Consider the following 27,031-nt stretch of genomic DNA (forward strand, 5'->3'; position numbering starts at 1 on the left):
TGTAACTTTATGACCTTAACCAAACTAGATGAAATAAAATATGAACTTCATATTAATTGTGTTTGCTTAAGAGATCCAAAAATGTTTTTTATTCTGTTGAACACAAATGAAGAAATTTCATTATTGATTATTATCAATTATCTATTGACGACCATAGTATTTGTTTTTCCTACTATGGTCGGTACACTCTTAGAACGGATGTGTTAAAGACAACACACCAGTGTAAGTTTAGGGACAACACACTTCATGCATTGTCCCATAATCCACACAACTCTGTGTTACACATTTGTGTTACTTTTAACAAAACTTGTGTTTTATTTTAACTAGGGCTGTCAAAATCTATAAATAATGCGTTAACGTCACTTCATTTTAACGCCACTATTTTTATTAACGTGCAATTATTTCTGACCCTTGGTCTAGCCCATAGATGGATAAATTGAGATGCAGCTTTAGACAGTAAATGTGACACGTGCTGTCTAAATGAGTCATGTCACTTCAAAAGGTCACACATTCATATGTGAAACGCACACTTGTGGACCATTTTAAACAATAGACTGACACAGAGACATTTATTAGTATCATTCCACATACAACAACGTCTGAACGTCTTCCTCCACACTTGTAAACACTAGAGTGGTAGTTTCGCATTTGTCACCTTTCAACGTGATTACGTAATACAGTACATGAGGTCACGCTGGCACATCACAAGGTTATTGCAAAATGAGAAGTTGTGGTTAAAAAGTACTTACTACTTTTTTTGCGAAAAATGACGATGGTTTCCCTAGATAGATCCTTAATCCTCATTTGGGACTGTTTAGAGCAGGGGTCCCCAACCTTTTTTACACAGCGGACCAGTTTCAGCTTTATAAATTTAAATAAATTTGCGGACCATGGGTTGAGGTTTGGGGGGCTCGCTGAGTTGCTGTTCAAACAAAGTGCTGAAAATCCTCCTTTGTAAAATGTATAAAGTTTTAAATGGAAGAAAGATCAAACAACCATGCATTGGGAAAATTAATAATTGCTTTATTTATAGTATATTTTATATAGACGTGTAAAACCATATTTTGGAAGACAGTTTTTTTTACTTTCATTGTTTCAGCTTGCCTGCCCATTTAGTCTTAATAATTAACAGTAAACGAACTTGGCTTGCTGGTAGAGATAAAGAGAAACAACGAAAAAGAGAAAGTTTTTCGTACAAAAAGTTGAAATTATTTATGTTCTTTCAAGTCGGCTCTTAAAGTACAAAATACCCGATTAAGCTATTACGTAGCTATTATACATTTTTTTCCGGGACATTCTTGCGACCCGGTGGCAACTTGTCCACGGCCCGGTATTGGGTCGCGACCCGGTGGTTGGGGACCTCTGGTTTAGAGCCATCTGAAGCTGCATTGAAACTGTTGAGGTCCACTATATGGAGTAAATCCTGCAATATTTTCCATAAAAAAAACAAAAAATGTTCTCGCCTGAACAAAGAAAGACATAAACATCTTGAATGACATGGGGTTGAGTAAATTATCAGGATTTTTTTTTTAAAGTAGAGTAATCCTTTAAATCAAACGGCTTGTTGAGAAGATGTTTACTTTTCTAAGCAATCAGAATTGGTTGAAAAGTTTGGTTTCATAACGCAATAAATCCATTTAGACTTAATTTGGGTACAAATGTGTTTTCTGTATAATGTTACAATAACATTAAAAATTCAGATCCATAATTTGATTTTCAAAGATTGAAACGAATAATTTTTTTCTGCAAAATGCTATAAATCTATTGAAATGTGCATTCATCTTTGCTGTGTTATATTAATTTAGTTGACTAGTGTTATACACTGATTAAAAAATAAACATTTGTGGCATTAATCAAAACACTAACTTTGTCATTTTAAGAACACTGTCATTGCTGCTGTCATCCTTGGGATGTCGTCGCAGAATGTTTTTGACAGCGATAAGCTGTAAAATGTTTTGGTCCTGCTCGATTTTTGTTGACTTCAAGTAAAATAATGGAACTTTTTAATAAGATCCCCTGGGGTCAATGTGTTAGCATGACAGAAGCTTGATGCTGTCGGGAGAACAAGCAACAGCCAGCATTTTTCCTTCGCCCGAGTGCCTCTCGAGTAAATTATTCAATTTAAATGGCTTACGCTTCTTCCCCACCACAGAAAACCACCACAGGTTTATCAATGCCATCAAAATTATTTTTTTGTTTTTGTTTGTTTGTTGATCACGAAGTACAAAGTAGATGAGGAAAACTAGGATTCCGTGTGTATTCAAAGCGCCGCCATTGTTGTTTATAACGCGTGGAATGGTGCACTGTGATTGGTTAAGCGGATTTATTGCATTCTGCAGAGAAGTAGGACTGGCGTTGTCGCGGTTTGAAAAAAAAGGGAAAAAAGATGACAGAATAAAACGGTGGATGTCGGATGTTGTATAAAATGAAGAATTTACTTTTTAATTCTGACCTGATACAATACTGATTTGGCGGTAACTATTATTTTTTTTAAATGCCGTTTATCGCGTTTTGGAACCAAACTCTTCAAATACCCAACTATCAGGACATAGAAACTTGTAGATTTTGATTTGAGGCCAGTAAGCAACCATTTAGCCATACATCCTATTAACCACATAAAATATCATCTGATTAAACCAATATAGCAACCATCCAAAATATTATTTTTATGGTGATTAAGAGTTTTGCAACCTAACTACTCATCTGTTTCTGTGTCTTCCCTGCTTTATCCAGTCCAACGTTAACATGGATCATTCCGGAGTTTCCGCACGCATCCAATCTTCTCCCACACACAGCCTTTATGTTTTCGTGCGAAATTTCGTCTGTCGTATTGGGGAGGACTCTGAACTCTTTATGTCTCTGTATGATCCCATCAAACAGACAAATATCAGGTAGAGATTGTATTACGATTCTGTATTTTTTAAGACATTTTTTATTGAAAGCAGATTTAATTTATAATTTTTTTTTAGCAGTATTGGGATTGAACCCATGCTCTTTGCAATGCTGATGCAATGCTTTATCAACTGAAAAACAGGAATGTGATAGTCAAGATGTTTGTCATCTATTTCTCTCTCTCTAGTGAAAATTATTTGGTGCGTTGGGGGGATAAAGGTTTGCCAAAGGACATTGAGATGCTTAACAGCCTAAAGGTGGTTTTTACAGTAAGTTACTTAGCACCAAAATGCAACAGATGGATATTTATTGGTGACCATTTATGTATTGGTAATAAAACACATTGTTCGTGTCCTGGGGCCTTTGTACCAGGGTCTTAAAACATCTTTCTTTCCAGGATCTTGGAAATAAAGACTTGAGTCGAGAGAAGATCTATCTGATCTGTCAGATCGTGCGTGTCGGCCGAATGGATCTTAAAGAGACGAATCATAAGAAATGCACGATGGGTCTGCGCAGACCATTTGGTGTAGCTGGTAACCGCATTAATGCATCTTACAATACATTACACTAATGTGCTAATCACCAAAGATATCAGTGAATACAATAGGGCTGAGTGATATATTGCATGGGATTGTAAAATGGGATCATTAGTAATGCCAGTTCGGTGATAAGTAGTAAATCGCCATCACCTGCTTTTTAATAGAGTGACATGAACTACACAATGCCGTAGATCACCGACAATCTAGGTAATATCACATTCGTAATCGCCGACAAATCACCTATGAAAGTAAATATGATATTGCCTTTCTTGACCGTGAACTACGGCTCTGTGTAGTAACCCATACAGCAAAAAAAATATAAATATATATATATATATACAGTACATAATTTTTTATATATTTTTAAATATACAAAAAAAAAAAAATATATATATATATATAAAATATATATATATATATATATATATATATATATATATATATATATATATATATATATATATATATATATATATATTTATATTTTATATATATATTTTATATATATTTTATATATATATTTTTTTTGTATATTTAAAAATATATAAAAAATTATATTTAAAAAAAATATATAAAAAAAATTCAAATATAAATTTTAATATATTTTTAAATATACAAAAAATATATATACTGAAATGTATTAAGGGCTGAGCAATTCATTGTTTTTGATTTTCACATAACACATGTAGCCTTTTGCAACACTTACTCAAGAAAAAATTAAATAATTGCATGTTTTCAAAGTCAATATGTTAAATAAATGTGATTATGATTAAAAAATAAATAAATACAATAACCGTCATTATGATTTTGCCCATAATCGAGCAGCCCTAAATATATTTTGAAATATGATAACAAAAATGTATTTTTCACCAATATATTTTTCGCCTTTTTTAATATTTTTTAAATATTTTAAAATAAATATATTTTAAAGCATTTATATTCACATTGCATTGAAAGAAAACTTTGTATGTTACAAACCTGTAAACATAACAGGTTTGAAAAGATTATATATAATTTAAAATGCAAAAATATACTTATAATTTTATATGTTGTGCATACTTATACATTTTATATGAACTTGTATATTTTGGCCAGGAAAAATATATATTTTTTGGTGTATGGGTTGTAAAATTAAAAATATATTTGTTGCCCCTGAAATACATTCCTAAATATATGTTAATATATGAAGGTTAAAACTAAATATATTTTTTAATTCAAAAATATATTTAATTAAGCTTTACTTCCTATAAAATTTATTTAGCATATATTTAAAAAATATATATTTTGGCAAATGCCACTCTATCTGACAGCAGGTGATGGCGATTTACTACTAATCACAGAAGTAAAAATTCTTAGTATTTTTGTCTTGTTTTCATAAAAATATCTACAAATTCTTAAATGAAGATGCTTTTTCTTGATGAGCAAAACGACCTAAAGAAAATAAGTCTAGTTTTTAGAACAAAAATATCAAATTTAAGTGATTTTGTGCACAAAACAAGCAAAAAAATCTTGAATTTTCTTGAATTTAGTGTTTAAGAAAAATGTTCCAGATTTTTTTGCTTACCCCAAAGTAATTTTTTCTTGCGATATATCACCCAGCCCTACAATACAATGAAAATATCTGTTTGACCCTTTCAAGAGGCACTGATTAAACATCTGCTGTCATAATAAAGTATCAATCATTTATTCTGACACCGATTTATGCAAATTAGATACATTTATAGGCTAACTGCCATTGATAACCAATGAAGCCTTGAGCCCTGATCCTCACTGACAGTGACAAATGCGTTTGACGCAACACAGCAACAAAACAGGTTCATGATGACATTATTTGATGAGCTCTGATTGGGTGATATTTCTGTCTGCATTGACAGTGATGGACATCAGTGACATCATCAAAGGAAAGATGGAGTGTGATGAAGAGAAGCAGTATTTCATTCCTTTTCATCCGTAAGTCTCGTTTCATTCCCCTTCTTTCTGCTCGCATCTCTATCTTAAAGGGACAGCTCATCAAAAAGTGAAAAATGTGCATCATCATTCATTCACATTGAATTACATTTTTTCTATAGAAGACTAAAGGAGATGAAAGTAAATAGAGACTGGGGAAGTGGAGCTTAGGGGTGGGGTTTCATTATTGTTTTTTATGATAATCGTATGTTTTATACGAATTAGCCAACTTGTAAATATGTAAAAATTCCTGTAAGGTCAGGCTGAAAGTCCTAAAATATGTGATTAATAGACTAAAAGTCATCTCATTTATCAATGAAGGATTTTCTGTCAATTTATCTTTTTCCAACATAAAACAATTTTATGGCTAAGAGGATAAGAGGGATATAGCACATAATTCATGTGCACTAATATATATTAAGAGTAAAAGTCCTTTAGCTTTATCTTGATCACCCAAAATGATGACTTTTATAAAAAAGTGAAACATAATTTTAACCGTTGCATCACACAAATATGTGCATATTTGAAAATGCAATCATCTTTTTATGACTATATATATTTATACTGTGTGTGTACTGTAGGGTCGCAGCTGAACATGATTTTCTTCACACTCTCCTGAACAAGGTGACGACATCTCGAGGAGACAGCGGAGGTCAAGGTACGACTGAATGCTGAAATAACATCACTGTTGCCCCGGCTAATACTTTAATACTCCACTGATCGCAGTAATCCCTTCTGCACACACACGTGCACACACATACACAGATAATATCAATGAAACAAAATGATTGATCTGAGAGAAACAGACAAGCTTTATCACTGTCCTCACAATGACAATGGGAGAGAAACATTCAAGAATGAATTAAAAGAATTATGTTTACAATGATGATGCACATACACCAAAACATAATTATAACTCATTACTATACACTTTTTTATTTAATACTCTTTTTTTAGTTGCTTACATAAATTTTGTTTATCCAATAAATTACCCAATGATATACTCATCCTCAAACCATCCTCGATGTATATGATTATTTTCTTTTAGACTAACCCAATCAGAGTTATATTAGAAAATGTCCATGCTTTTCCAAGTTTTATAATGGTTGTAATGGTGCTTCTAATTTTAAGCCCAAAAAGTCCATCCTTCCTTCACAGAAGTAATCCACAAGACTCTCTGAGGGTATGCGATTTTGTAAGAAAAAAATTTATATTTTAAACTTTATAAACTAAAACAACAAAAAAAATTTCTTACTTAGTTTTTTTGTCTTGTTTTCAGAACAAATATCAAAAAATTCTTAAATAAAGATGTATTTTCTTGACAAGCAAAATGACCTAAGCAAATAAGTCTAGGGTTTTATTATTTAAAGATTTTTTTCTTACCCCATTACCCCACTTTGTTTGTTTTATGCATAAGTTCACTTAAATTTGATATTTTTCTGTCTAAAAACTAGACATATTTTCTTAGGGCATTTTGCTCATCAAGTAAATACATCTTGATTTAAGTATTTATTGGCTTTTAAATTTTAACATTTTGTACATTTTGATTAAATTTTTTAAACCATCTCAACGCCAATCCGGCAAAAAACAAAACAAAAAACGAAAATGTGTTTTAAATTTATGCTAAATACATTTTGTAGAAAGTAAAGCTTAATTAAATATATTTTTGAATTAGAATATATATATATATATATATATATATATATATATAGTTTTAACCTTCATATATAAATATATTTTAAAACATTTCTAATTTTACAACCCATATGGCAAAAAATATATTTTTCCTGGCCAAAATATAAAAGTTTGTATAAAATGTATAAAGTACAAGTATAAAATGTATAGGTATGTATAAAATATAAAATTATGATTATATTTTTGCCGTTGAAAAATATTTAATTTGATCCTTTTCGAACCTGTTATGTTTACAGGTTTGTAACATAAAAAAAATTTCCATTGTGAATATAAATGCTTTAAAATATATTTCAAAATATACAAAAAATGGCCAAAAATATATTTGTGAAGATACATTTTTGCAAACACATTTCGAAATATATTTCAGCACATATATTTTTTGTATATTTTGAAATATATTTATATTGCCGTATTTGTTCAGTTTTCAAGTTCACAATTTATTTATTGAAATCTTTAGTTGAAACATTTCGTTAGCCAAAAATGATCTCTCTCAAATATAATCATGAGTATCAGATATAATATTGTATGTAATTCAGTGAGTTAAATACATCCGTTTTTTCTTCCATGCAGGCCTGTGGGTCACCATGAAAGCTCTAGTGGGTGATATAGTCCAGATCAGAAAGGAATATCCCCACCTGGTGGACCGGAGCACCGTGGTCGCACGGAAACTCGGCTTTCCCGAAATTATTATGCCCGGTGACATCCGTAATGACATCTACCTGACTCTGCACTCCGGAGACTTTGACAAGTACAACAAAACCACACAGAAGAACGTCGAGGTCATCATGCTGGTGTGTGATGAGGAAGGGAAGATCGTGCCAGTGAGTTTCATTTAGCCAATAAAAATGAGGTTTTGGTGGTTACGTGACAACATTCTGCTGTTTTAAATGTAAATAAATGTATACATTCATTCTGAATTCAGATTTGTAGTTTCCTGTGATATTTGACATCTGTGTCTCCTGTGTTTTTTTATCATTCAGAACTCAATTTGTCTTGGTGCTGGAGATCGACCTGTAAGTGAATATAGATCAGTGATTTACTATCAAATCAAACAACCTCGCTGGATAGAAACCTTTAAGGTGAGTAAAACCATTAAAAGTCTATTACAGTCAACATGAAAAAACCTTTTAAGGTCTGTATGTTATAGTTTTGAACTTCATCCCCTAGGTGGCGCTCCCTCTTGAAGACATTCCCCGGATCCACCTGCGCTTCATGTTTCGACATCGATCCTCACAGGAGTGTGAGTTTTGCTGCTTTAGGGTCTCTAGCATCCAATTTTTTGAACACAAAACACTGCTGAGCAGAGGCTATTAAATACTCCGTATTTCACCAAAAGCTTTAGGAAGAAATGAATGAGACTGAATTACATTACAGTACTTTACAAAAGGTTTTCTAATGTCTGACCATAAAGTGAAGTGATAGCTAATGGTTTTTCAAGGATAACTCCACTTTCATAAAAAATGCAGATATTTAGTCACCCCATGTCATCCAAGATGTTTATGTCTTTTTTTGTTCAGTCGAAAAAAATGAAGTTTTTTGAGAAAACTCTCCAGGATTTTTTGGATCTTTATTTAGTGGACCTCAACAGTTTGCAGTTTCAATGCAGCTTCAAAGGGCTCTAAACCAAACGATTGTCATTTTCGGCAAAAAAAAAAAAAAACTTTTAAACCACAAAATTCGACTTGCACTAGCTGTGTGATGTGCCAGGGCGACCTTACGTATTACGTAAACACGTCGCTAATCACAAGGCTATTGCAAGACGAGAAGTTTATTTTTTTTATTTTTTTTGCGAAAAATGCATTGAAACTGTAAACTGTTGAGGTCCACTATATGGAGAAAAATCCTGGAAATGTTTTCCTTAAAAAAAAAAAATTCTTCCTGAGTGAACAAAGAAAGACATAAACATCTTTAATCCCATACTGCAAAAAAATATTTTCATATTTTCAAATATAATTTTAAATATATTTCTAAATATACAAAATTGGCTAAAAAAATATATTTACTGAAATCTATTTTAAAAATATGTTTGCTAAAATATGTTTTTCACCAATATATATTTTTGGCAATTTTTTGTATATTTTGAAATATATTTTAAAGCATTTATATTTTATAGCAAAAATTAAATAAGTGAAGATTTTGCGTGAGCACATGAAAGTTTCACGTGAGCACATTAAAACTAAACTTTAGATTTTTTTACTCCAATGTCACCTTAGGGGCTCGGTAATATTTAAATTGCATAGGAAGACAGCTATGTACGTTACAAACGTGTAAACATAACAGGTCTGAAAAGATTAAAATTTAATATATTTTTAAACTGCAAAAATATACTTAGTTTTATATTTTAAAAAATAAGTACTTTTTGAACCACAATTAAACAATTTTGAAATGTATTTTTTTGCCCTATGGGATGACATGGGTAAATAATTAGGATTTTTATGAAAGTGAAGAAATGTTCTTTTAATTTAGCTGGATGTAAGTAAAAAAAACTATTTGCTGGGACGTTGCCTGTGTGGTAGTACCGTAAGACAAAGTTTTAGTCTGCAGTATGTAGAGTAAGTCATCAGTGAAGTACAGACTTTTAGTACAGAAGTATGCATGCTAGTCTATAATACACTAGTGTGAAATTAGATTCTGGGTTAGAGATTAGTTGTTTTAAGAGAGAATACTTGATACACTGGTGGCTAAATATAAATGGTATTATGAATTTATTGTAAAATTTGTGTGTAATTTATGTTCTTCAGCAAAAGACAAGAGTGAGAGAAATTTTGCCATGGCATTTGTGCGTCTGATGAAAGATGATGGAACCGTCCTGAAAGATGGAATACATGAGCTGACTGTCTTTAAGGTCTGAAACGTCTTGATGAAAATAATACTGTAAACATCTGCTGCTTTTATATTAAGTTGAATTATAATATATAATATAATGATAATTAATAATATAATGACCAAAAATAAACCCAAGCCTTTCTGCAGTTTTACAGTAAAAAAAAACATTGATGAATCATTATTACATTTGAAGATGTCCCAAAAAGTGAATGCTTTAGCTAACATGTACAATAAACAATACTTCTACATCATTTATTAATCTTAGGTCATGTTAATTTCGGCATTTACTATTACATTTTTTAAATTAAAAATTGTATTTGTTAATATTAGTTAACGCACCATCAACTAACATGAGTGAATTTTCTTTTTCTCTTGTAAACTATTGTTCATTGTTAGTTTATGTTTGCTAATAATGCATTTACTAGAGTTAACCAAATACAACCTTTCTGTAAAGTGTTACTAATACTGATGCATGGAAAATTATCTTTCTGGAAAAAAACGGCAAGTGGAAGTGACAGAAAAACTAAGACTGTATGTGTAGAAGGATTGTGTTTGATCAAAACCGTTCTTGTGTCTTTCTCTTTCTGCAGGGAGACAGTAAACGGATGGAGGATGTCAGCTCGTATCTGTCACTACCATCTGAGCGCAGTAACTCTGACAGCCACAAGGGGTCGACGCTGATGCGCAGCTCCAGCAGCGTTGGTGGTCTGTCTGTGAGCTCCAGAGACGGTTTCACTATCGCAACACTCGTCTGCTCCACCAAACTCACCCAGAACGGTGTGTGTTTTGTTTGCATTTGTACAGTATGTGTGCTTACAGTATGTGTGCGTGTGTGTTTGTAAAGAAAAGTGGAGGGAGGGAAAGATTGTCATTTAGCTTGAAAATTCATCCTTAACAGAAAAACACATTATACTTAATGTATTTATGTAAAACCAAGGGGCCATTCTTACAACAACTATTTTAACCATAAATGGGAACATTTTTATTGCAGGAATTATTTGTTAATTTACACAATGATGGCATTTGGGGGTCCTGAAAATGCAAAGTTTTGATGTCAGGTTTCAAAGCGCACATTTTTGATTACAACGCCTTGTTGTCTGTGTGTAAACTACGTAAACAGTGAATCTGTAGTGACAGTGAATGCACATTCTATAAATGGTTTCAGCAGTAACAACATAAACAAGCAGCTTTCGTGGTCAGCACGTAACTTCCGGTAAAGTCCGCTAAGAATAAATAACAACAAAGTACTTAAAACGTAGTTTATTTATATAACAAGCAAAATAAACAACACATAGATAGCATAGGAAACTAAAACATTTGTTATTTTCGACGAGGTATTTGTTCAAGAGTTCAGTTTAGGAACTAGTCAGACCATTAAAATAACTGAAACCGGAAGTACAGTTCAGACCAGACGTGTATTGTGTCAATGCAAGTGCGTTCGATGAAACCATCTATAGTATAACCAAAACAACAATAATGTTGTTTATTTAAGCTTTTCCAACAAAGTTAACAAAACTTTGTCTCTTTATAGTCCAGGGTCACTCGTAGTAATAAACCTACCTTATCATCATCCATCTAAACTAAACTGCTTGATGCTTTCGCTGTCTTAATTGTTTGCATTTATCACTCTGCAGAAGAACGTGCATGTGCCCTGTAGTGTTTTTTTTACAAGGTATCATCGCCATCTACTGGCCTGGAACATAATACAGTGGATTTAGCCGTATTCGCGAATCGTGTAAACGTGAATCTTTTTGACACTTGTCATGTGTAGGTAAAAATATTTATGAACGCGGAAAACTACCAGTTTTCACTATATATTTGTTGTGTAAACATAGCCTAAATAATTAATAGAAATTAATGTAGGATGAGACTTGATTTAATTGGATGGTGACATATGTCTCTATATGACAAAAAATAAATGTGTGTGGCATTGTCAGACAAAAGGTAAACTCGTTATTCAATCAAAAATTTCTTATGTGGAATTATGTTCATTTAGGAAACAAGGAAAGTGTGTTAGGAAAACAAATAGGTCAGTTGTTGATTTTAATATCTAAAGACAGTGAAAAAGTGTGTTTGTTGCTTCTTAAATGCTTCATTTCTTTAACCTTTCCTAAGGGCAGACACACACACACACACACACACACACACACACACACACACACACACACACACACACACATGCACACACACACACACACACACACACACACACACACACACACACACACACAGGTGCACAACAACAGCTGTGCTTGAGAAAGCTTGTTAATCACACTAATGAATCTACTGAAGAAATTACTCATACTGCAACTCCAACGGACGCCGGCACGCATGCACGCGCACACACACACACACGCACGCACGCACGTTCTGGTTTCCATGTTTTTTGGGGACATTCCATAGACGTAATGCATTTTATTCTGTACAAACTGTATATTCTATTCCCCTTACCTGCCCCATTCCCTAACCCCAACCATCACAGGAAACTGTCTGATACCTTAGATTTTCAAGAAACATCATTCTGTTTGATTTATTAGCTTGTTTCCTCATGGGGACATCAAAATGTCCCCATGAGGTCACAAAAACACTGGTATTCCTATCTTTGTGGGGACAATTGGTCCCCCCAACGTGATAATTACCCGGCCGCACACACACACACACACACACACACACACACACACACACACACACACACACACACACACACACACACACACACACACACACACAGTTAAACACTCGACAAAAGCAGATGCATAATTATGAGTCAGCTGAGGATATACTATTAAAACCTCTCTCTCTCTCTATGTCTCTCTCTGTGTCTCTCTCTCTCTCTCTCTCTCTCTCAGTGGGTTTGTTGGGTTTGCTGAAGTGGAGAACTCGTCCTGAATTGCTAAAACAAAACTTACAGGAGCTAAAACTTATCGATGGAGAGGAAGTTGTGAAGGTTTGTTTCTGACTCACACTGAAAAGACCCATAAGAGTGTGTGTAGTTCTCTCATGTGTGTGCGTGTGTGTGTGTGTGTGTAGTTTCTGCAGGACACATTGGATGCTCTGTTTAACATCATGATGGAACATTCTCAGACTGATGACTATGACATTCTGGTGTTTGATGCTTTGGTAAGCAGTATTCATAATCCTACAGCACCCTACCACAAAACACAAGCACACAAATACACTTGTCGAACCCACAAACATGTAGCCTCATAGCAGTGTAACAAAAAGAAACATTGTGTCTCTTCAGATCTATATCATCGGTCTTATCGCTGATAGGAAGTTTCAGCATTTTAACACAGTTCTGGAAGCTTACATCAAACAACACTTCAGTGCAACACTGGCCTACAAGTAAGTCAAACACTTCTCATCTAAACCACTAGATGGCAGTATGTGTGTGGAAAATCTATTACCTTTATACTCCACAAATATCTCTCTTTCTCTCTCTAGGAAGTTGATGTCTGTGTTGAAGACGTATCTGGACGTGTCAAGTCGAGGTGAGGTCTGTGAACCCATCCTCCGGACGCTCAAAGCTCTCGAGTACATCTTCAAATTTGTCGTCCGCTCCCGAATGCTCTACTCGCAGTAAGTGTGTATGATTCATTTCAAAGTGAATTATTTTCACCAAATCAACAGTCTTATAGACACAAATAAAACCTTCCTGACCAATCATCATGAAGATTGTAAGAGCGATGTTGTGTCATGTGACCTGCATCAATCACTTCATTCCCGTGTGCCACTCCAATACTCCATGCACACCGTGCACAGTACGCATACTGCAGAAATAGTTTTAGTATGGTAGTAATATGGTGAGGTTTTCATTCATCACAGAGAGTAAATAGCAAAGCTGATTTCTGGTAAAATTAAAGTGGACATTTTTAGTTTTTTTTGACAAGGTCACGTGTTGTCCATCAGCCTGCGGTGGAATGAGTGTGTCGTGTAACAGCGGGTTGTGTTGGTTATTAAGGGCCCTGTGTCGAGCTTTGATGGATCACTCGGCCTGCGGGGCTCGTGGACGCCTCCATTACACAACAGTACAGAAGTGCACACTGTTTAGATGTGAACTTATTATTCCACTTATTCACGCGGCTCTGCTTTTCCTGTGACATTCGATGTGTTTGTGTGACGACATGTTCATTCTTTTTCCTTGAAATGTGTGTGCTTGTAACAGAACTGTGTGTACATTCATAGCTGTGCATGTGTGTGTGCTTGTTGGTATTTTGGGGACCAAATGTAACATATAAAACAGTCTGAGGGGATTTAAAATGTTTTTAACGTGTCAGACAAATCATGTTTTGCTTTAATAATATCAGGTTTGAAATCAGCAGTGTGTGTGTGGGAGATCGGTTAGGTGTAGGGTGCGGTATATTACCTTTAGTATGAAAACTGTTTGAGAGAGGAACTCACTAATATACTGTGTATGTGTTGTACAAATTATGGGATTTTTCAAGGCTTTCCATGGAAATGGACAGGAATATATGATAATTAATGGGAATAAACTGGGAATTTGAAAAAATGCATAGTTGCCTATAACAGGGAACTTAAAGCAGTGGCGGCTTGTTCACAGCCGAGGAGACCGACGTTCTTGTAAGAGCAGTCAAAGACAGAGAAGTTGTTTTGTATGGGGATGGGAGAAATCCGCCCAAATCAACGTTGGTTAAACAGGCATGGGAGGAAATAGCCACAATTGTCTCATCAGCTGGCATCCCCAGGACGTTGCACCGCAAGCGCTACAATGATGTCAGGAGACGGGGGAATCCCAAGCTTGCCAGCATAAATCGGGCACGCCGTGTAACGGGACGTGGATCTGCCTCTACACAGGACCTGACGCCAGCAGAGGACATGGCTGCGTCCACCCTCACCGCTGAAAGCCAAGAAACGCAAGCAGTCCAACCCCAAAGTCCACTTACAAATCAAGTTCACATACATTAAGGTTTCTTATGAAAACATTTTAATTATTATTTACATAAAATAAACGTAATACAGCCACACAACAAACTTATGAAAATATTTTAATCGTTATTTGCATGAGAATTTTTTAACGCAGCCACACAATAAATAAAAACTATCACCACAATGCTCACCACAATGATTTCCCTTATCTCATGTGTTAATATTTTTTATTGTAACAATTTATGATTTGCAAAAATAACTGTTGCATCTGTGTAGATTAGAAAAGCAAAGTGTGCGCGCGTTGTGCACGCTATACATTATGGTCAAGCATGCGCCCTTAAAATAGCATAATGAACCATGCGCAACGCGCCACTGACTTTAGACTAGTTTTTTCTGGTCAGTGGCGCAATTGTTTTTTGAAACTGCAAAATAGCATCAGGGATGGTTCGCCTCCTTTTTTGCGCTGAACCGCCCAGGGAGCGCAAGTTCATTCCCTAGTTTGCCGACATGCATCTGTGGAGGAAAACCCCGCTGTGTGCCGGTGCAAAATACGAATGATACATGCATAACTGACAAAGTCAATTGCGCTGGGTGCAAGATAGGGCCCAAAGTGTTATACCAAATACACAAAATAACAGTTAGGTGAGATAATAAAAATACACAAAAGCACCCAAAAGTTTGGACACATTACAATTTTTTATTTTTTTAAAAGAAGTCTAATGCTCATCAAGTCTGCATTATTTGATCAAAATAAGAATGATTCCTGAAAGATTTCTTCAAAATTTATGTTACCTTGCACACATGTCTGCATATGACAAAACAAAATGTTTGTATATGATATAGTTTATATAATTTCCAAATAATTCCCATAAATTCCCTTTAATTCCCATAAATACTTGTTAAGTTTCCAATTTGGAATATTTCCAAAATTCCCCAGATTAAGTTCCCATGGAAAATTTCCGGAAATCTAACGTAAACTTACAGGAAACTTCTCGCCCCTTTGCAACCCTAGTTTGTACAGTGTGTGTTTGTGATGTAGAGTGTATTGAGGATCAGGTTGGTGTAGCAGCCAATTGCAGTATAATTTGCCTAATAGTCATTGATGCCTAAACCACTGCTAAATGAATCTTAATGATGATGAGTGTGTGTGTGTGTGTGTGTGTGATGGACAGGAGAGAGAGAGAGAGAGAGAGAGAGAGAGAGAGAGAGAGAGAGAGAGAGAGAGAGAGAGAGAGAGAGAGAGAGAGAGAGAGAGAGAGAGAGAGAGACATCAGTCTCACTGTAATCAGCATATAATCATCATAAACCCTGATATATATAAATGCACTGCAATTAATACACACACAGCAGCCTGATTGACACCTGTACTGACCAATCAGCATCCAGTATCTCATTTTAGTACTTTTAGTGCTTGCAGTGAATTTTCTACTTTTATCGATGGAGATTTTTCTCTTCTTACACAACCTTTGTTTGTGTTTTATCTCTGCAGTCAGAGAGAAACTTTATTACTTCTCATTTCGTACCCACCATTAGGATTAACAAAAGCTGTGTGTGTTTGTTGTTGTGTTTTGTGTGTTTTTTGGGGGGGTCATAGATGGTGTATTAACTATCTATCTCTTCTGTGGATTAGAGAGACAATGCTCCCATAATCACGTCTGTTCTTCAGCAGTATTGCGGTAAATGTTACAGTATAATCTCTCCCTTCAGAAAGCTCATATCTGTAACATCTGTGCTGATTTACTCATAATAGACAGACAGAAAAATGATGAAAGCGAGAGAGAGAAAGAGAGAAACAAGAGTCAAGTGAATGTTTACTGAAGCAGGTGGGCGAGAGAGAGAGAGAGGGACAGTGTTGAGGTCCTGTGTGTCTCCTACATTTGACGAAAGTCGTGGATTATGTTTCTGTTTCTAATATAGTTAAAGGGATACTCCAGCCAAATATCAAAATTAACCCATGATTTACTCAACCACAGGCAATCCAAGATACAAACATCATCTTTCAGAAGAACACATTTGAAGTTAATTTAGGAAATGTCCTTGTTCTTCAAAGCATTATAATGGTAGAAAACAGGGGTCAGGGAACAACTTGATGATAAACATCTGTATCTCGGATTTGGCTGGGGTATCATTTTAACATCCACATGACCAATTAATAATTTTTTGCCAAAGATAAAAAAATCACTGGGGTGAATGTTTTATATCCTAGACACGTGTTTATATGTATATCATATTATTTATGCATGGGCAGTATACATTTACATTGTGTATGTCTAAATGTCTCATTGTTTTTCTTTCTAGATTATATGAAGGGAAGGAACAGACAGAGTTTGAAGATTCTCTCAAAAGTTTATTCGAGTCGATCAATAATCTGATGAAAAGCGATTGCAACACAACCGTACTGCTGCAGGTGTGTGTTTGTGTGTTTTTGTATTTTCACAGTGCTGTGGTAACACACAATTAAAGGGTTCAGATGCAAAACCCTCTATGTGCATCTGACGTCTTATAAATGAGCATTTGTTTTATCAGACTTTTTTATGGATTCAGCCTACATACTTGAGGCTGGGATTAAGCAAATTTGAAGTGAAAGTATTTGAAGAAAATGTAATATGTGCCGAGAGCATTCCTTTAATACGCCTTCAGTCAGTTTAAATCTATTGTTTTGTATCAGGATGCTGGCTATTATGTAAATAGGTTGTTATTAAGTCAATCACATGTTATTTAGTAAACGTTCATGTCTTGAAAAAACATAAAAGAGAAAATACATGGGACATAATCTTATGATCTATACAAACTGGAGATGAATACTTATTAAATATTGTATTGTGTCACTATATTGGTGTTTTAAAGATAAGTAAACATGCTTAAAACATGAAAAATTAGCAATTAGCCAACAGGCTAATATCCAAAACCGATATACGGTACACAATGTGCTATTAAACTGAAAAAATCTTTAATCTAAAGTCTAATTGCTTTTGTTTTTAAAGAGCATGTTAGTAATATGCGCCTATAAACGGGATGACAACGCAGATTTGCTTATCACACACATGGATGCGCAGCAGCACAAAACGCTTTTAAATATGAAAAAATATAAGACTAAAATGTAAAAGATTATTATTGAGTCTCTTGGACATAAATGAGGAACGATTATGAGACGTTAGAAGGCGTAAAGAGCTGTTTCACCTGTAGCCTGGTAAGTAAATAAATGCTTTGCTTTAAAAAATGCAACTATTTTTAAATGTTTTTTAAATACTATCTTACATATTTATTGTAAATGATGACTTTGTACCTGTGGATATGGTGAGATGAGAAACATTTTTAAGTAATGCTTTAAAAAAAAAACCATGGCGCTGTCCGAGTGCTGAAATAGCTCTCCACACGTTTGTAAATTCTTTATCTCTTGTTTGTTACAAATAAAGTATTTTTAGAGAACAAACCTTTTTTTTTTGCATATTTGCAAATTATTTTATGAAATTACAATGATTATGTAGGATATCAATATATTTACAGCAATTAAAAGTCTGCTTATTTACTTCCATGACTGAAAGAAAATTACTTTTAAAGGTTTAAATAAAAAATAACAATATAAATAAAATTGAAAACAACACATTTTTTTAACTTCTTCCTCCTCAGTTTACAAATTCCGCTTTCTAAATAGGGATTAGGCATGGCGCCAGGCGCAACTGGCTTTTAAAGGGGATGAGAGCTGAGACTCTCATTGGTTTATTGCACGTTCGCCCAAAATACACCCATTAATTATTATGAGAATAGAAACAACCCTCTTAGGCTGTGTGCTTGCCGCATAAACCATTTTCCCGTCGTTAAATTACCAAAAGTGGAATCGGACACGCCCATTTAGACCGTGCACAGTGCGCTTTAGACAATGCGCTTAGGTCATTCAAATAGGGCCCAATGCGCTATTCTCATCTCAGATCAGGTCATATGTCCCTTCTCATTTTAACAAGCCATGATTTTTGAGGTTCTTTGTCTTGTGGAAATTTGTAAACCAATGTATTTTCTGTGTTTTGATGGCTGAATGACCAGCATACTGATATAAAACAATAGGTTTAAACCGCATGCGTGGACGTCCATCCCCCACAGCCTTGGTTTGGAATGGCGATGTACATCATCCTCTCATTTTTGATGGAGGTGGAGTTTAGAGGCTTTTGCATCTGAGCTCCTTAATTAAAAGAAAATATCATTTGTTTATATGGTACACGATTCTGACATTTTAAATATACATGTTTAAAGTTACTGTGTGTGTGTGCAGGTGGCCGCTCTGAAGTATCTCCCCACAGTCCTGCAGGATGTCGAGAAAGTGTTCTGCCCTAAACTTCTCAGGTGAGTCTCATCTCATGACCTCTGACCCCTCCTCTGTCCTGCTGAAGTCTAAGCCTTGTGCCACAGAAAAAAAATGACATTTCTGTCCTACCAAAGTTTAAGTTTGATAACCTGAAAATTCATATCACTTGAAGAAGTGTGAATAACAGATGATCGATACTGTCACAGCGTGACCTTTTGTGGAAGAAATACTGCAATTAACAGTATTGCACAATCTAATTTTGTAAAATTTTAATAAAATCAACTTCATTATGTGTGAATAGTTAAGAAAACACTTTAATGTGTGATATCATATCCGGTTGCTGCCAATATGTGACCCTGTCTGTGAAAACCAGGCTAAAGTCTCCTAATGAAATTCTGAGGAGCATCAAAGTTTGATTTCACATTGATTTCAATCTTGGGCATGATCTTACTCAGTTAATATTTAAATGGATAGTTCGGCCAAAAATGATATTAAACCCATGATTTACTCACCCCCAAGCTGTCCGAGTTGCATATGTCCATTGTTTTTCAGACAAACACATTTTCGGATATTTTAGAAAATGTTTTAGATCTTTCAGTTGATTAAATGTAATGTTATGGGGTCCACCCATAGTCCACGACCTTCAAGTCCAAAAAAAGTGTGTCCATCCTTCACAAAATAAATCCAAACCGCTCCAGGATGATAAACAAAGGTCTTCTGAGGGTAATCCGCGCGGTGTTGTTGTAGAAATATCCATATTTAAAACTTTATTAACGAAAATAAATACCTTCCGGTAGCGCCGCCATCTTAGTCGCGTCCGCATTCAGGATGAGAGCTTACGCAGCCTACGGAGGCTACTCTGCTGCTGCTCTGTGCCCCCGCCCTCCAAATTTGTCATACGTCACTAAGAAAAGTGCGTACACTATGCTAATACTCTCTCCTGAATACAGAGGAGTATAAGATGGCGGCGCTACCGGAAGGTAGTTATTTTCGTTAATAAAGTTTTAAATACGGATATTTCTACAACAACACCGCACGGATTACCCTCAGAAGACCTTTGTTTATCATCCTGGAGCCGTTTGGATTTAATTTGTTACGTGGACCCCGTAACATTACATTTAATCAACTGAAAGATCTAAAACATTTTCTAAAATATCCGAAAATGTGTTTGTCTGAAAAACGATGGACATATGCAACTCGGACAGCTTGGGGGTGAGTAAATCATGGGTTTAATATCATTTTTGGCCGAACTATCCCTTTAATACATCAACATTATATTTTCACAGAATGTTCTTTACATTATGTAGGATGAGTTAAACACGAATAGCTGGGTTTTCACTGGCAGGATCACATATATCAAAGGTCTGCACAGACATTTTGCATGCTGAAAGTCTAGTATAGAGTTTTAAGGACTGCCTTTTGCATATTGCAGATGCTTGAATCACAGTTTTTTCATTTGGTGTTTTATGCAATTTCCAAGAAAAGTTTTTACATTTTTAGTATAAGCTCCTACAGTATAAACTTTTTTGAGTTGCTGCATTTGACAGTTTTAGTTTGCAAAGTTTATTAAACAGAAGTAAACAGAATCATCGATCATTTTTAATACACATTGTAAAGTTGATACTATTTCAGTATTTATACAGTATCTGAGCTTCCCTTGATGTTATTTGAATTCATTCAGTGTGCTGGGGTCAGGAAGAATTTTAATGCCTTTTGTTGCTTGGATAGGTTTTTTTCTAATGGTTTAAAGGAGACATTATTAAATATTTGGTTAAAGTTTAATCTTGTTATGAATTAATAAAACCTAGCTGTGTGTCCCTTATGAAAATTAAAGGTATTGCGGAGGATTTTCTTTTTCCGGGAGGTTCATCAGGACTATTGGTCCTTCTAGTTGTCAATCAGGAGTGTTGCGCAATTGCATTTTTTTTAAAAAGTGGAGAAGGCGGTTCTTTTCTAAAATTTAAGAAAAACCTCCGCTATACCTTTAACCATGGTTTTACTATAGATAAAAAAAAAAACATGGTTACTACACTTTTACCACAAACAATAACATTTTTGTAAAGGGGGTGTGTTTAGCTTCAGGTACTTTACAGTTCATCACTGTACACAAACACTGTCTGCTTCCATACCAGTGGCTTGAGTAAATCGATATGCTACAGTATTTTTTCTTAGACACTGTTCAGAGGCGATCAATAAAACACAGGTCAGTTCTCTGCCTGAAGTTATTTCTTCTATTTTTTATTTTCTATTAGATTATATATATGAAAGTTTGTTAAAAAAGCTAATGCTTACTGTTCTTCCTACTGGTCGTACTCTTAATAAATTAATAAATAAATAATCAACCTTAAGATACCAGACTAAATAATTCATATGGGCAATTCCATGCAAATGTCAACCACTTATCATGAAACGTAAAGTTTTAACCCAAAGTTTTTTCCTTACAACAAATAAACAATGGTTTTACGACGGTTAAAACAAAACAAAATACATGGTTACTGTAGTAAAAACATGGTTACTACAAAATAACCATGGTTTTGACAAAAAAAGACAGGACATATGAGCGAGGACATATTTTTTGTTTATATTTTATTTTAAGTTTTGTATGTGCATGTATGAGAAAGAAACAACGTTATGGATGGGATATTTCTCCATTTTGTACGTGACAATTCTGAAATTTGCACATACTTAAAGCTCCACTGTGTAGGATCTACTCCCATCTAGCGGTGAAACTCTATATGACAACCAACTGAATATTACTTTCTAGCCCCCCCCATTCGGAACGCGTTTTAAAAATGAAAAAAATGAACAATTTGCAATGTCCTTTGCCTGTGATCCGTCAAAGCACACAGATTTATGTTAAACATGGAAAAAGTCTGATTGTCATGATATGTCCACTTAAAATCACATACAAAAAGCAACCATAAACGTAGCTTAGACACTACTTTTTCATCGACGCGAGGAAAAAAATCCCAGGGGCTGTTTACACCTGGTATTAAGATGTGTTTTTATCGATCGGATCACAAGTGGACAAGAGAGACACATCACGTTTACACTTGGTGTTTAAATCCGTCTCTTTTTGTCCATTTTCGACCACTTCTCTCCAGATTATTGAGGGGATGGTCTGTGGAGGAGTCCCTCTCCTGTCATTTAATCATGAGCGGGAGTAATGGCGGGTTTAAATGGACGCGAACTAATATTATGTCAGAGTCCAATGCTTATGTTTTAAGTAAACATGTTACATGTCCGTTTATATGTAAGAGCTTTCTCTGATATTGGTGAAATAAGATCGCTCAACTTTCACACGCTTGTAAAATGAAACGAAAGACGCGCAGATCAGCGGCGTTAGTTTTACCAATGAAAGGCTAAAAATAGGGCTGTCACCGTGTGTTTGTGCTAGAGGTCAGAAAAGATGAAAAACATTTATCTCAGTACCTCAGATTACATAAATGGGCGGAAAGACGGCGTGTGGCTGTTCGAGCACATTAAACCACATGTTTACACTAACAAGTGTTATGCATAACCATGCTATAGTTAGCCAAGGAACTATAAAACTTCAAGTTTACAACATAGACTGTATAGATGTAAACGAATATGCTGAATTACCTGTGGAGAAGATAGAAAGTAGGCAACTTTGGTGTCCCTTGAGTCCCATCTTGGAAAACAAACATTACTCCAATATTGACTTTGGTCTTGTTGTTTTTCCTTTCGCGTTGTCGTTTTAAATCCCCGTTTCGCTTCCTTGGCGACGATGTCCTCGAAAATAGGTCTTCAAAAGTCTTTCAAATCTGCAACAAATCAAAGCATTAGATCGCAGGATCATCACGGTGTGCAAGCTGTTGTTGAATCCGAAGGATTCAGTCTGCACAGGTCGCATATATGGGCTGCATACGTCATCAAACCTGGTTTATTAAAATTAACTGAGTATTACATTCGCAAGTCATAAGCATATTACATCAATTTACAATTAACTAAGAATAATTGTCAGCTTTATAATTGTTAATATTCTGAAATAAGACTGTCTTGATGACCTATACCGCCTACACACGCAACCTCGGGAGGCTTCAGCTAGCGGCCAGCGTGTAGTCTGAAAGCGCGAAAGGCGGAGCTTGAATTTCAGGAATGTCCCTCATTGGCGAATGTATTTCAAAGATGGAGGCACAACATGGATTCAGCCAGCCGAGCAACTCGACCGTATGTATTTTAAATAGCAGATTCTACAATTACAAGAATACTTTGATTAGTGGGTGGAAGTAATTACACATGAATGAGCACATACTTTTGAAAGAAAACATGGGTTTTTGCTAAGAATTAACTCAAAAAAGTACACAGTGTAGCTTTAACTATTAAACATATTTACAAATACTTTAGGGGGCATGTACACCAAGTTATAGTAATCTATACACCAAAAAAACATGGTTACAACACTTGCCAAAAAAAGCATAGTTAATTTTAGGGTTTACTGAACTGATATCTCAGATGTCAATCTTTGTGTTTTTAAATGTCTATGCAAAGTCTCATTTAAAGTCTTTTAGGAGGTGTGTAGACCAAAGCCTTTAAACGTCAGGTGGACGCCGACTGTGGGTGCTTGCCAGCGTTTTTTTGAGATGAGCGCTGTGGTTGCAATGATACTTTTGCTTTGTTTATCAGTCGTTTAGCGATGCAGCGGTTGGTTTTTGTGATGGTTGTCCCGCCCCTCTTCCACTGTGATTGGATGGTCAAGTGAGAAATGACATTGAAAAGCTGAGCGTTTCACCCAAAAAACGGCCACCGGTGTAGATTTAATAACCATTTAAATTAATTTATTTAATATTTTATAAAATTAATTAATTAAATAAATGAAATAGTAAACACTAAAGTACCCAAAGCTAAATGAATTAAATTAAAAAAATTAAATAGTAAAAGTATGTCCTCTCCCAAAAACGTTTCTTTTTTTGTCACATCCATAACGCATGCATGTTTTTAAACATATTAAAGGTGCAGTGTGTAAATTTTAGCGGCATCTAGTGGTGAGGTCACAAATTGCAACCAATGGCTTAAACCACTGCTCACCCCTCGCTTTTGAAACACATAAAGAAGCTACAGTAGCCGACACCAGACAAACATGTCAAAATTTGTCCGTTAAGGGCTTCTGTAGAAAAAGGGCGGCACAAAATGGTGACTTCCATTTAAGGGGACCCGCGGTGTATGTAGATAAAAAGGTCTCGTTCTAAGGTAATAAACACATACCGGTTCATTATGAAAGGTCTTTATACACCCCTGATAATATAGTTTTGTGTATCATTTTGCATTTCTGTCAAGAGATCCTTCTAAAAATTACACACTGCACCTTTAAACATGAGACTCTATCATCAGGGGTTTATGAAAATTTAAACAGATGGTTCAATATATTGGTAATGAATGCATTCTCTGATATATTACAAGTTTTGACTGCAAATGTCACATTCATAACGTTGAATTTGCCCATATTCTTCTTAGACAAAACGGCTGACGGTGTCATGAATCGCGTCTTTTAATTTTGTAACATTGTCTGAGGTTCAGTTATAATGTTACTAAGATTTTTGCATAAAATATTTAGTTTAGAAATTTTGGGCTGTTTTCTAAGCCTCTCTTTAAAATATGTTGTTGTGTGTGTGTGTGTGTGTGTGTGTGTAGTCGGCAGTGCATCATTTATATTTTCATTGGCTATGAAAAGTCTTGTTTATTAAAAAGATAAACCGTCTGCGGTAAAATAAAGAAAATAAACAAACAGTGGCTTACTGATGCAGTCTTGAACTTTATTCAAATTTTCCAAATGTTAGGATCACAAGGGAGGTAACAAACTTAAAGACACTGCACAACATCTTGTAATCTTTGAGGCATCTTTATTATTTTGTTGTTTGGATAATCCTGTGATTGCATCTCATCTCCTATTAAATGTGCATGCATGAATCTGCACTTTGACATCATAGTGAAACAAAATTTGACATGACGCATTCTGATAGCTTTAATTAACAAATAAAAGTTGTTCAAAGCTGATTAAGTTATCTTGTTTTTCTCTCTTTGTCGGTCAATAGTAAGCTGCTGTATGATTTCTACACCTGTATTCCACCTGATAAACTGCAGAAACACAAAGTGGCGTCTATGACTGAGATAGTGGGCAGCAAACTCTTTCATAAACAGGGTAAGACAAACCCACCTTTATACTTTGCTTTTTCCGGTCCTTACATCTTCTGCTTACTGTTATTTCATTTTTGTTTTGCTTTGGTTCTCTCGCTCACTTTCTCTCTAGATATGTTTGATAGCCTCTGGTCTTTTCCTGCCAAACAAGCCTGTTAACTAGATGCTAAAGAGTGATGAATGATATGTGTGTTTGTTGTGCGTTCGTGTGTGTGTTTGTGTGCGTGCGTGTGTTCTTAAGCACATTCATCAACAGCCTTCATCTCGCTGAAGTTTGTGTGTGTGTGTTTTACTAAAGAGGCTGATGATTTTGACTCTGTGTTTGTGTGAGACGGAGCTGGCTATGTTTGGCATCTCACACGTACACACACATTTATACGCACACACGTTCTGATTAGAGGTTGTACCAATTAGTCAAATTTTGTGTGAATGTGTGTGCTTACGTGTGTGTTAGTGTGTGTGTGCTTGTGTGCGTGTGTTTGTGAGTGTTTAGGTTTTAGTTTGTGTACATTTGTGTGTGTTTGCATTTGTTTGAGTGTTTATGTGTTAGTTTGTAAATGCTTGCATGTGTTTGTTGGTGTTTAGTGTGTTAGATTGTGTACAATTGGGTGTGCTTGCATGTGTTTGTTAGTGTTCATGTGTTAGTTTGTGAATGCTTGCATGTGTTTGTGAGTGTTTATGTTTACGTTTGTGTGCGCTTACAACTGTTTGTGAGTGTTTAGTGTGTTAGATTGTGAAGGTTTGTATATGCATACAGGTGTTTGTGATAGTTTGGTGTGTTAGATTGTGTATGTTTGTGTTTGCTTACAGGTGTTTGTGGGTGTTTAGCGTGTCAGATTGTGTACGTTTGTGTGTGCTTGCATGCGTTTGTTAGTGTTCATGTGTTAGTTTGTAAATGCTTGCATGTGTTTGTTAGTGTTATGTGTACGTTTGTGTGTGCTTACAGGTGTTTGTGAGGTTTAAGTGTGTTAGATTGTGAAGGTTTGTATTTGCATACAGGTGTTTGTGAGTGTTTAGTCTGTTAGATTGTGTACATTTGTGTGTGCTTACATGTGTTTGTTAGTCTTTGTGTTAGTTTGTGAAAATTTGCATGCAATGCATGTGTTTGTTAGTGTTTATGTGTACGTTTGTGTGTCCTTGCATGTTTTTGTGATTGTTTATGTGTACATTTGTGTGTGCTTACATGTGTTTGTGTGTTAGATTGTGTATGTTTGTGTGTGCTTACAGGTGTTTGTGAGTGTTTAATGTGTTAGATTGCGTGCATTTGTGTGTGCTTACAGGTGTTTGTGAGTATTTAGTGTGTTAGATAGTGTACGTTTGTGTGTGCTTGCATGTGTTTGTTAGTGTTTATTTGTACAGTTGTGTGTGCTTACATGTGTTTGTGAGTATTTAGTGTGTTAGATTGTGTAGGTTTGTGTGTGCTTACAGGTGTTTTTGGGTGTTTAGTGTGTTAGATTGTGTACGTTTGTGTGTGCATATAGGTGTTTGTGAGAGTTGAGTGTCTAAGATTGTGTACGTTTGTGTGTGCTTGCATGTGTTTGTGAGTGTTTATGTGTTAGTTTGTGAATGCTTGCATGTGTTTGTTATTGTTTATGTGTACATTTGTGTGTGCTTACAGGTGTTATTGGGTGTTTAGTGTGTTAGATTGTGTTCGTTTGTTTGTGTGTGCTTGCATGTGTTTGTAAGTCTTTATGTGTTAGTTTGTAAATGCTTGCATGTGTTTGTGAGTGTTTATGTGAACGTTTGTGTGTGCTTGCAGTTGCCTGTGGGTGTTTAGTGTGTTAGATTG

The 27,031-nt window shown here is 35.1% G+C and overlaps 1 protein-coding gene across 2 annotated transcripts in view; it reads left to right on the forward strand.

The window, feature by feature from the left end:
• dock2-like (dedicator of cytokinesis protein 2) overlaps positions 1–27,031 on the forward strand; it is a 111,639-nt gene that overhangs the window by 7,493 nt on the left and 77,115 nt on the right. For both annotated transcript variants that reach the window (XM_065274814.1, XM_065274823.1), the window contains exons 8-24: positions 2,734–2,891; positions 3,080–3,161; positions 3,290–3,425; positions 5,306–5,381; positions 5,960–6,036; positions 7,644–7,894; positions 8,054–8,152; positions 8,241–8,313; positions 9,815–9,918; positions 10,490–10,676; positions 12,749–12,846; positions 12,930–13,019; positions 13,144–13,244; positions 13,344–13,478; positions 17,085–17,193; positions 19,054–19,124; positions 25,140–25,246. In XM_065274814.1, coding sequence (XP_065130886.1) covers positions 2,734–2,891; positions 3,080–3,161; positions 3,290–3,425; positions 5,306–5,381; positions 5,960–6,036; positions 7,644–7,894; positions 8,054–8,152; positions 8,241–8,313; positions 9,815–9,918; positions 10,490–10,676; positions 12,749–12,846; positions 12,930–13,019; positions 13,144–13,244; positions 13,344–13,478; positions 17,085–17,193; positions 19,054–19,124; positions 25,140–25,246 — 1,954 coding nt within the window. The remainder of the gene's footprint in view (positions 1–2,733; positions 2,892–3,079; positions 3,162–3,289; positions 3,426–5,305; positions 5,382–5,959; positions 6,037–7,643; positions 7,895–8,053; positions 8,153–8,240; positions 8,314–9,814; positions 9,919–10,489; positions 10,677–12,748; positions 12,847–12,929; positions 13,020–13,143; positions 13,245–13,343; positions 13,479–17,084; positions 17,194–19,053; positions 19,125–25,139; positions 25,247–27,031) is intronic.

Source organism: Paramisgurnus dabryanus, chromosome 16 (genome assembly GCF_030506205.2).
Source record: "Paramisgurnus dabryanus chromosome 16, PD_genome_1.1, whole genome shotgun sequence".
NCBI lineage: Eukaryota > Metazoa > Chordata > Actinopteri > Cypriniformes > Cobitidae > Paramisgurnus > Paramisgurnus dabryanus.